The sequence below is a fragment of the Hyla sarda genome, chromosome 5 (genome assembly GCF_029499605.1).
Source record: "Hyla sarda isolate aHylSar1 chromosome 5, aHylSar1.hap1, whole genome shotgun sequence".
NCBI classification, from domain to species: Eukaryota; Metazoa; Chordata; class Amphibia; order Anura; family Hylidae; genus Hyla; species Hyla sarda.
The window spans coordinates 355,353,964-355,365,972 of record NC_079193.1 but is presented as its reverse complement, the minus strand read 5'-3'; the positions used below and the strand labels follow the sequence as shown (position 1 = coordinate 355,365,972).

Genomic DNA, 12,009 nt, shown 5'->3' with positions numbered 1-12,009 from the left:
GATCTGTGCTTGTCTTGGTGCTAAATAGCTATGTTGTGAGATTACCATAATGCTGAGGTTATCTTTTTGTGAACTGGCTATTCCCTGTTGGAGTTCATTCTCTCAAACTACAAATCCCATAGTTCCTTGTTTGTAAGTGTCAGCTCGCTTTTCTACTTCCCACACATCACCCACCCACCCATTGAAACCCACCTGTGATCCTTTCCTTGCAATAGACTAGTGTTTTCTGACCAGGGTGCCTCCAGCTGTTGCAAAACTACATTTCTTGCAGAATTGTCTCCTTCCCACCCAGCGGTCGCTCCACCCAGTGAACCAGATAGGCTCCCTCTGATCACCTGACTAGTGATGTAACGTCTCAGGTCGCACTGAAACCTGGGAAACCTGGGATGACACAAAAATCACTGAAGAATTGTGAGAAAACCGTCACACACAGGTACAGAAACTATATTATGGACTACACTAACTTTACAGCCCCTGTAGCATAGTCAAATAAAAAAAATTAAAAAAAATTAAAGGGAATACCACTTCAACCCCTTAATGGGGTACTCCAACCCTAGACTTCTTATCCCCTATCCCACCGCTGGGGACCCCCATGATTTCTCCTGCAACCTCCTGAGTCATCAGCTGCACGGAGCTAAGTTTGCTCCATGGCTGATGACTCACAATACAGCCGTGAAGTCACAGTCTCGCCCCCTCGTGGTGTCACGCCCCTTAATGCAAGTCTATGGGAGGGGCCTGACGGCAGCCACGCAGCTCCAATTGACTTGCATTATGGGGGTGGGGCTTGACGTCACGACACTCTGGCCCCTGTGTTGTGCGTCATCAGCCACAGAGCAAGCTTAGCTCCGTACAGCTGATGACTCGGGGGACTGCAGGAGAGACCGTGAGGGTCCCCAGCGGTGGGACCCCCACGATCAGACATCTTATCCCCTATCCTTGGATAGGGGATAAGATGTCTAGGGGCGGAGTACCCCTTTAAGGAACAAGCCCATTTTGATCTTAAAGGGGTTCTCCGGTGCTTAGACATCTTATCCCCTATCCAAAGGATAGGGGATAAGATGCCTGATCGCGGGAGCCTACGGGAGGGCTTGCATTGAGGGGTGGAGCATGACGTCACACGCCGCCGGCCTTGTGGTTGTCCGTAATCAGACCCGTAGCGAACATGCTCCAGGGACTGATTACAAACGGGGTGCCGCATGCAAGATCCCGGGGGTCCCCAGCGGCGGGACTCCCGCGATCAGGCATCTTATCCCCTATCCTTTGGATAGGCGATAAGATGTCTCAGCACCAGAGAACCCCTTTAAAGGGGTACTCCGCTGCTCAGTGTTTGGAACAAACTGTTCCGAACGCTGGAGCCGGCAGCTCGTGACGTCATAGCACCGCCCCCTCATGACGTTACGCCCTTTCCCATAGACTTGCATTGAGGTGGCGGGGCGTTACATCATGAGGGGGCGGGGCTATGACATCATGAGCTGCCGACTCCAGGGTTTGGAACAGTTTGTTCCAAACACTGAGCAGCGGAGTACCCCTTTAAGGACCAGGCCAATTTAATTTTTTGTGTTTCCGTTTTTTTTCCTCGCCTTCTAAAATCCATAACTCTTTTATTTTTCCGTCCCCAGATCCATATGAGGGCTTGATTTTTTCAAGGCCAATTGTACTTTGTAATGACACCTGTCATTTTACCATAAAATGTACGGCGAACCCCCAAAAAATTTTTTGGAGTGGGGAAATTGAAATTAAATCCACAATTTAGCAAATTTTAGAGGGTTTCATTTTCACACTGTACACATTACGGTAAAATGACGTTTTCTTTATTCTGTTGGTCAATATGATTAAAATGATACCAATCTTTACATACTTTATTATTGTACTGCTTTTAAAAAATATTAAACTTTTTGTACAAAATCAGTATGTTTAAAATCGCCCTATTTTGATCACCTATAACTTTTTCATTTTTCCGTATACGTGGCTGCTGTGATTTGTGATCTGTACTTTTTATCGATACCACATTTGCGTATATGAAACTTTTAAATCACTTTTTATAATATTTTTTTTAAATAAAATGTGTCAAAAAAGCTGCAATTTTAGACTTTTTTTATTTTTTACATTTACGCCATTCACCGTATGGGATCATTAACATTATATTTTGATAGTTCGCATGCGGCGATACCAAATATGTTTATTCCTTTTTTTTTACACTTTTTGGGGGTAAAATGGAAAAAAAAGGGACAATTTACAACTCTTTTTATACTTTTTTTTATTTACATTTTGTAACTTTTGTCTTATACTTTTTATGTCCCCATAGGGGACTATTTATAGCAATTACTTGATTGCTAATACAGTTCAGTGCTATGCATAGGGCATAGCACTGATCAGTATTATCGACGATCTTCTGCTCTGGTCTGCTCAATCTCAGATCAGAACAGAAGACCCCTGGCGATGGCCGGAGGCAGGTGAGGGGACCTCCGGCCACCATTTTACATGTTCGGATCCCCGCAGCAGCACCGTGGGCAATCCGATCATCCATTTAGACATGCGCATTGCCGCAGATGCCGTGAGTGATCTGTATCGATCACGGCATTTGAGGGGTTAATGGCACCATTACTGGCAGGACCTGCAGTGCATGACGCGAGCACCACTCCGATCATGTACAGGATGTAAATGTATGTCCTGGTGCATTAAAGGGGTACTCCGGAGGAAAGTTAAACAGATTTGTAAATTACTTCTATTAAAAAATCTTTACCCTTTCAGTACTTTTTAGCAATTGTATGCTAAAGAGGAAATTATTCTCTTCTTGAATTTCTTTCTTTTTCTTCTTCTTTTGTCTTGTCCACAGTGCTCTCTGCTGACACCTGCTGCCCGTATCAGGAACTGTCCAGAGCAGCATAGGATTGCAATGGGGATTTTATCCTGCTCTGGACAGTTCCTGATACGGGCATCAGGTGTCAGCAGAGAGCACTGTGGACATGACAAAAAAGAAATTCAAAAAGAAAAGAATTTCTTCTGTAGCATACAGCCACTAAAAAGTACTGGAAGGGTAAAGACATTTTAATAGAAGTCATTTACAAATCTGTTTAACTTTCTGGCACCAGTTGATAAAAAAAAAAAATATGTTTTCCACCAGAGTATCCCTTTAAGTACCTCCGCACCAGGACGTACATTTACGTCCGTCTTCGTTAAGGGGTTACCGTATATATTCGAGTATAAGCCGAATTTTTCAGCACGATTTTTCGGCTTATACTCGAGTGAACTCTCCGCCTGTCAATCCCTTCATTAGTGGCCTTCAACCTGCGGACCTCCAGATGTTGCAAAACTACAACTCCCAGCATGCCCGGACAGTCCGGGCATGCTGGGTGTTGTAGTTTTGAAACCTCTGGAGGTCCGCAGGTTGAAGACCACTGATGAAGGGATTGACAGGCGGAGAGTTCGCTCGAGGGGGGGATGATGACGGGGGTCTGGATGATTACATGGGGGGATGATGTTTTTCCCACCCTAGGCTTATAGTCGAGTCAATAACTTTTCCTGGGTTTTGGGGGTAAAATTAGGGGCCTCGGCTTATATTCAGGTCGGCTTATACTCGAGTATATACGGTAAATACGAAAATAAAAAAATAAAAATAATTGTAACCCCAGCAAAATGAGGAAATTCCAATGGGAAATGATGCAGAAAATAAATGTTGACTTTACTTTAGAATAATTTTTGCCATTCCACATAGATCAGTGGAGAAGATTTCCCAACCAGGGTGTCTCCAACTGTTGCAAAACTACAACTCCCAGCATGCCCGGACAGCCAAAGGCTGTCCGGGCATGCTGGGAGTTGCAGTTTTGCAACAGCTGGAGCAACCCTAGGGAAACACTGAATTAAACCAACGTTGTCCCCAATGTTTAACATAACATCTGGTCAGTGTCAGAAATCACAGAGCGGGGTTTCCCCATAATTACTGGCCGCGGCCGAGGTACTTAAGCTTTTCATTAAGGGGTTGTAAATGTTTCCTTCAATGGAAGGTACATTATAGTAAAACTTCACAGGACACCTCAGGGCGTGTTCATAAATTCCGGTTTTTAATTGTAATTATTAAAACCAAAGCCAAGAACAGATCATTAATGGTGGACAGGTATAAAGGAAAGACTGGGAACTATGGGGAAGATTTATCAAAACCCGTCCAGAGGAAAAGTTGCTGAGTTGCCCATAGCAACCAATCAGATCGCTACTTTCATTTTGCAGAGGCCTTGTTAATAATGAAAGAAGCGATCTGATTGGTTGCTATGGGCAACTCAGCAACTTTTCCTCTGGACAGGTTTTGATCAATCTCCCTCCTTCTAATCTCCTTAATAATTGCAATTAAAAACCTGAACGTGTGAACACAGCCTGATGATAGTCTATTGTGGCCAGGGGCTCCAAATCTACATTTTAACCCCTTAAAGGGGTACTCCGGTGAAGAAAAAAACTAATTTAAATCAACTGGTGACAGAAAGTTATACAGATTTGTAAATGAATTACTTCTATTTAAAAAAAAAATCTTAATCCTTCCAGTACTTAGCAGGAAGTTGTGTAGTTCTTTCCAGTCTGACCACAGTGCTCTCTGCTGACACCTCTGTCCATGTCAGGAACTGCCCAGAGTAGGAGCAAATCCTCATAGCAAACCTCTCCTGCTCTGGACAGTTCCTGACATGGACAGAGGTGTCAGCAGAGAGCACTGTGGTCAGACTGGAAAGAACTACACAACTACCTGTGCAGCATACAGCAGCTGATAAGTACTGGAGGGATTAAGATTTTTATATAGAAGTCATTTACAAATCTGTATAACTTTCTGGCACCAGTTTACTCATTTCGGCTCATTTTGACCTTGAGGACACAGGAAATTTTTGCGTTTTCTTTTTTTTTCCTCCTCATCTTCTAAGAGCCATAACTCTTTTAAATTTCCATCCACAACCCCATATGAGGCTTTTTTATTTTTATTTTTTTGCATGACCAATTGTACTTTGTAATAGTGATGAGCAGCAGGGGCCATATTCCAATTCGGAATATTTTGCGAATATATTGACGATTATTCGTTCTATGTTGGCGAAATTTGCACATTCCCTATTTTTGTTCTCTTTTTTTTCCATGCGAAAATTCGAAAATTTGTATAAAAATTTGCATACAAATTTGAATGTAAAAAAAACCACAATAAAACGAATATTCGTCATTACAAATATATAGCACTATATTCTAAATATTTGCGAAATCGCAAAGTGCCGATATTCGCGGTAAAAATTTGCATTACGAATATTCGTGCTCAACGCTACTTTGTAATGACACCTTATTTTTCCATACAATTTACAGCACAACAAAGAAAATATACATTATAGTGGGAAATTGAAAGGAAGCTCGCAAATTTACAACTTTAGTTTTTTTGTTTTTATGCAGTGCACTTTATGGTAATTCTGACATGTTCTCTTTATTCTGTGGGTCAATACGATTAAAATGGCACCCAACTTTACACACTTTTCTATCATTGTACTACTTAAAAAAAACTCAACTTTTTTAACGAAAGAAGTCTGTTTAAAATTGCCCTATTCTGACCCTTATAACTTTTAAATTTTTTTACGTATACAGGGCTGTATGAGGGATTAGTCAAATCAGACTCATTCACTGCATTAGTCTATCACAGTGTTTCCCAAACAGGGGACCTCCAGCTGTTGCAGAACTGGAAGTTGTAGTTTTGCAACAGCTGGAGGCACCCTGGTTGGGAAACACTGCTGTATAGGCACAAAGCTTATGTTCTAATAATAACCTATGCTATGTGAGCCACAAAAAAAAAATACCAGAATGCTTTAAAACATTGATATTTTTGCTGATTTCTAATACAATAGGCGGAGGCGCCTGGTCTTATACATACAATGCATACATACACATTTACATAAACATACAACCTCACTGGGATACATTGAATAAAGCAGTAATTTCCAAAGAGTCAAACATTGTGCCTCCAGCTGTTGCAAAACTACAACTTCAAGCAAGCCCAGCACGCAGAGTTTTTCTAACAGTGTGTCTCCAGCTGTTGCAAAACGTCAACTCCCAGCATGCCTGGACAGCCTTTGGCTTTCCTTGGCATGCAGGAAGTTGTAGTTTTTCAACAGCTGGAGACACTGTTTGGAAAACACTGGTATAAAGTATCAAAGAAAAATATATAACTTATATTGCAAAACAATTTACAACTCCCAGTAAACAGTGTTTTCCAAACAGTGTGTCTCCAGCTGTTGCCAAAGGCTGTCCGGGCATGCTGGGAGTTGTCTTTTTGCAACAGCTGGAGACACACTGTTTGGAAAACATTAGTATAAAGTGTCAAAGAAAAATATTTAATGTTACCTATATATTTTCACAGGGATACATTGTAAAAAGTAGTGTTTTTGGAAAAGTGTGTCTCCAGCTGTTGCAACACTACAACTGGGAGTTGTAGTTTTGCAACAGCTGGAGACATGTTGTTTTGAAAAAAAAAATGCTGCTTGCTAGGAGTTGTAGTTTTGCAACAGCTGGAGACACTTTGTTTGGAAAAAAAACATTGCTTGCTGGGAGTTGCAGTATTGCAACAGCTGGAGACACGTTGTTTGGAAAACACTGCTTGCTGGGAGTTGTAGTTTTGCAACAGCTGGAGACATGTTGTTTGGAAAACATTGCTTGCTGGGAGTTGTAGTTTTGCAACAGCTGGAGACACGTTGTTTGGAAAACATTGCTTGCTGGGAGTTGTAGTTTTGCAACAGCTGGAGTCACATTGTTTGGAAAACACTGCTTGCTGGGAGTTGTATCTTTGCCACAGACATAGGGGGGTATTCATCATTGTGTTTACCCCGTTTTTCTCCCGTATTTTTGTCGCAATGTTTTGTTGCACACGATTTATGCTACAAACGTGCAACTTTTGCTTCTAGCCATTTTCAACATTTTTCTTACCTAAGCGTCTTTTCAAGTCATTTTTTTGCAGTGGTTACTAATTCATCAACTGCGACAAAACTATCTGTGGCACAAATTTGGGCGCAATAGCCCTTCAAAAGTCGCAATTTGCCGCCAATAAAAAAGTAACTTACAGAAATGAGATTGGAAACCACCAAATTAATGTTATAATACCTGAGCAAAACTCTCCAACAAGCTGACCATGCAAAATATCCATAAATATTTTTAATATTACTATTTGAAACTTTTTTTTTTCAAATTATACATTGGTGAGCGTATATATATATATATATATATATATATATATATATTTAATTTTTTTTAATTTTTTTTTATTTTTTTTTCTGAAAAAAATTCCAGGCTGTCCAGGCATGCAGGAAATTGTAGTTTTTCAACAGCTGTAGACACTGTTTGGAAAACACTGGTTTAAAGTATCAAAGAAAAATATTTAAAGGGGTTATCCAGGAAAAAAAACTTTTTTTAATATATATATATCAACTGGCTCCAGAAAGTTAAACAAATTTGTAAATTACTTCTATTAAAAAATCTTAGTCCTTTCAGTACTTATGAGCTGATGAAGTTGAGTTGTTCTTTTCTGTCTAAGTGCTCTCTGATGACACGTGTCTCGGGAACCGCCCAGTTTAGAAGCAAATCCCCATAGCAAACCTCTTCTAAACTGTGCCGTTCCCGAGACAGACAGAGATCACTGTTGCCAGACAGAAAACAACAACTCATCTTCAGCAGCTCATATGTACTGAAAGGATTAAGATATTTTTAATGGAAGTAATTTACAAATCTGTTTAACTTTCTGGAGCCAGTTGATATAAAAAAAAAGGGATACATTGTAAAAAGTAATGTTTTCGGAAAAGTGTGTCTCCAGCTGTTGCAACACTACAACTGGGAGTTGTAGTTTGGCAACAGCTGGAGACACGTTGTTTGGAAAAAAAAATTGCTTGCTGTGAGTGAAAGTTTTGCAACAGCTGGAGAGACTTTGTTTGGAAAACACTGCTTGCTGGGAGTTGTAGTATTGCAACAGCTGGAGACACGTTGTTTGGAAAACACTGCTTGCTGGGAGTTGTAGTATTGCAATAGCTGGAGACACGTTGTTTGGAAAACACTGCTTGCTGGGAGTTGTAGTATTGCAACAGCTGGAGACACGTTGTTTGGAAAACACAGCTTGCTGGGAGTTGTAGATTTGCAACAGTTGCAGACAAATAGTTTGGAAAACACTGCTTGCTGAGAGTTGTAGTTTTGCAACAGTTGCAGACAAATTGTTTGGAAAACACTGCTTGCTGGGAGTTGTGGTTTTGCAACAGCTGGAGACACTTTGGGAAAAAAAACACTGCTTGCTGAGAGTTGTGGTTTTGCAACAGCTGGAGACACTGTTTGGAAAACACTGCTTTCTGGGAGTTGTAGCTTTGCAACAGGGAGACAAAGGTATATAAAGTATCAAAGAAAAATATTTACAAATAAAAAAAAAAGTTTTCAAAAGTTTCCCGGTCGTAACACCCAGAGCCTCCACTAGATGTCGCTGTTTCCCACTCCCTCTACACACACTACAGTATGTTTTATGTGTTTTCTTTTTCAATGGATACAATGTTGCATCAGGACGCGTCCCCCCCCTTCCTATTAACCCATTGCTTCCCGGACTGGCCACCTTGTGCCTGGGCTGCCACCTCCCCTTGCCCACTGCACCCAGCAGATGATTCTGTGCATTATTTGCTCTGCTTTGTTTGCTCTGCTCTTCTCGGGTTTCCCAGCTTCTTTTTTTTTTTTTTTTTTTTTTTGCTCCACCCCACTGGGGATCAGGAGACAGAAAGCCATTAGTTGGCACTAAAACTATTTCCCAGTGTGTGAACTCGGAGTAAAGTGCTGGAGGTGGACAATGCACCCAGCATGGCTGTAGCTGCAGCAGCCCCGGATGCCAGGGTGCAGAGGAGCGGCTGGCTGGAGGTCCTGGTCCGGGAGAGGTGGCACAAAGTTGGGGTGAACTTATACGAGGACTCCCTGGTGCTGAGCAGTGAGGACATCAGCTCCAATGGCATCACCAATGGCACCTACAGAAGCCCCCAGGACCAGGAGCAGCCTGGCAGCCCCAAGGGGGTCAGGACTGCCCTCACTGACCTGCCAGAGCAAGTGCCCGAGGCTATTGCCAACAAGAAGAGGGCAGTCAAGGTGGTGAAGCAGGAGTTGGGGGGGCTGGGCATCAGTATCAAGGGGGGCAAGGAGAACAAGATGCCCATCCTTATCAGCAAGATCTTCAAGGGGCTGGCAGCGGACCAGACTCAGTCCCTGTATGTTGGGGATGCCATCTTATCTGTCAATGGGGTGGACCTGAGGGATGCCACTCACGATGAGGCTGTGCAGGCTCTGAAGAAGGCTGGCAGGGAGGTGATCCTGGAGGGTGAGTGTGGCATGCTGGAGAGGGGGCTCTGACAGGTGCTGTTTTGGGGATCCAGGAAGTCACATTATATATAAAGAGGTTCTGCAGCAGCTACATTAGACCGTGTGTGTATAGATATGTCACCACTACAGGCTGCATATGGGTTGTAGCCATGCTGTGTTTTAGCAAAGATGTTCTGCAGCAGCTGCTTCAGAGCACTATCTTTTTATTCAATGGTATATGAGTAGCTAAGTCAGTGTTTCCCAACCAGGGTGCCTCTGGTTGTTGCAAAACTGCAACTCCCAGCATGCCCGGACAGCCAAAGGCTGTCCGGGCATGCTGGGAGTTGTAGTTTTGCAACAGCTGGAGGCACCCTGGTTGGGTAACACTGAGCTAGGTCGCATATGTATAGATATGTCACCACTACAGGCTGCATATGGGTTGTAGCCATGCTGTGTTATAGCAAAGATGTTCTGCAGCAGCTGCTTCAGAGCACTGATCTTTTTTCCTACCAATACGTGTAACTAGGTCTTGCATGTCTAGAAATGTCACCCCGAAAGGCTGCATAAAGTTGTTACCACGCTGAATTATAGTAAAGATGTTCTGCAGCAGCTACTTCAGTGCACTGATCCATTTGCTAACATAAGTGTATGTAAAGATACGTCACCACTACAGGCTGCATATGGGTTGTAGCCATGCTGTGTTATAGCAAAGATGTTCTGCAGCAGCTGCCTCAGAGCACTAATTTCTTATTCAATAGTATATGAGTAGCTAGGTCAGTGTTTCCCAACCAGGGTGCCTCTGGTTGTTGCAAAACTACAACTCCCAGCATGCCCGGACAGCCAAAGGCATGCTGGGAGTTTTAGTTTTGCAAAGGCATGCTGGGAGTTTTAGTTTTGCAAAGGCATGCTGGGAGTTGTAGTTTTGCAACAGCTGGAGGCACCCTGGTTGGGTAACACTGAACTAGGTCGCGTATGTATAGATATGTCACCACTACCGGCTGCATATGGTTGTAACCATGCTGTGTTTTAGCAAAGATGTTCTGCAGCAGCTGCTTCAGAGCACTATTTTTTTTTTTATAGTATATGAGTAACTAGGTCAGTGTTCCCCAACCAGGGTGCCTCCGGTGGTTGTAAAACTACAACTCCCAGCATGCCCGGACAGCCAAAGGCATGCTGGGAGTTTTAGTTTTGCAACAGCTGGAGGCACCCTGGTTGGGGAAACACTGAGGTCATGTATGTATAGATATGTCACCACTACAGGCTGCATAGGGTTATAACCATGCTGTGTTATAGCAAAGATGTTCTGCAGCAGCTGCTTCAGAGCACTGATCTTTTTCCTCCCATACGTGTAACTAGGTCTTGCATGTATAGATATGTTACCCTGACAGGGCTGCATAGGGTTGTAACCATGCTGTATTTTAGCAAAGATGTTCTGCAGCAGCTGCTTCAGAGCACTGATCCTTTCACTACCATAAGTATAACTAGGTCTTGTATGTATAGATATGTCACCCTGACAGGCTGTGTAGGGTTGTAACCATTCAGCATTTTAGCAAAGATGTTCTGCAGCAGTTGCTTCAGAGCACTAATTATTTTAAACTAATATAAGAGTAGCTAGGTCATGTATGTGTATATATATGTCACCACTACAGGCTGCATACGGTTGTAACCATGCTGTATTATTGCAAAGATGTTCTGCAGCATCTGCTTCAGTGCACTGATCCTTTTACTACCATACCTGTAACTAGGCCGTGTATGTATAGATATGTCACCACTACAGACTGCATATGGTTGTAGCTGTGCTGAATTATACTGTCAGTTGTGCATTTAAAGATGTTCTGCAGCAGCTACTTCAGAGCGCCAATCCTTTTACTACCATACATGTAACTAGGTGATATATGTATGTATAGATATGTCACAACTACAGGCTGCGTTGGGTTGTAGCCATGCTGAATTATAGCTAAGATGTTATGCAGCAGCTGCTTCAGAGCACTGATCCTTTTACTATTGTAAGTATATCTAAGTCTTGTATGTATAGCTATCTCACACTGACAACAGGCTACGTAGGGCTGTAACCATGCTATAGCTATCTGTATTTGAAAGATGTTCTGCAGCAGCTTCAGAGCACCGATCCTTTAACTACCATAAGTGTATCTAGATAATGTATGCTTAGATATGTCACCCTGACAACAGGCTACACAGGGTTGTAACCATGCTGAATTAAAGTTGTCTGTTGTGCATTTGAAGATGTTCTGCAGCAGCTACTTCAGAGCACTAATCCTTTTCTTAGTACATGTGTAACCAAGTCTTGTACATATACATATGTCACCCTGACATCCTGCTTAAAGTTGTAGCCATGCTGAATTTTAGCTGTCAGTTGTGCATTTAAAGATGTTATGCAGCAGCTGCTTCGAAGCACTGATATTTTTTACTAGCATGTGTTACTATGCCATGTATGTATTGATATGTCACCCTGACAACAGGATACAAAGGGTTGTAGCCATGCTGAATTATAGCTGTCCGTTCGATATACTAACGATGTTCTGAAGCAGCTTCTAGCTACACATGTACTAGTTAAAGATCAGTACTCTGGTCATATGTGTATAGTTATGTCACTTTTACAGGCTGCATAGTGTTGTCACCATTCTGAATTACAGCAAAGATGTTCTGCAGCAGCAGCAGCTTCAGAGCAGTGAT

The 12,009-nt window shown here is 42.4% G+C and overlaps 1 protein-coding gene across 2 annotated transcripts in view; it reads left to right on the top strand.

The window, feature by feature from the left end:
- The first annotated feature begins 8,722 nt into the window (after positions 1 to 8,722).
- SNTB1 (syntrophin beta 1) overlaps positions 8,723 to 12,009 on the top strand; it is a 177,443-nt gene continuing 174,156 nt past the window's right edge. For both annotated transcript variants that reach the window (XM_056522690.1, XM_056522689.1), the window contains exon 1: positions 8,723 to 9,334. In XM_056522690.1, coding sequence (XP_056378665.1) covers positions 8,827 to 9,334 — 508 coding nt within the window. In that variant the 5' untranslated portion in view covers positions 8,723 to 8,826. The remainder of the gene's footprint in view (positions 9,335 to 12,009) is intronic.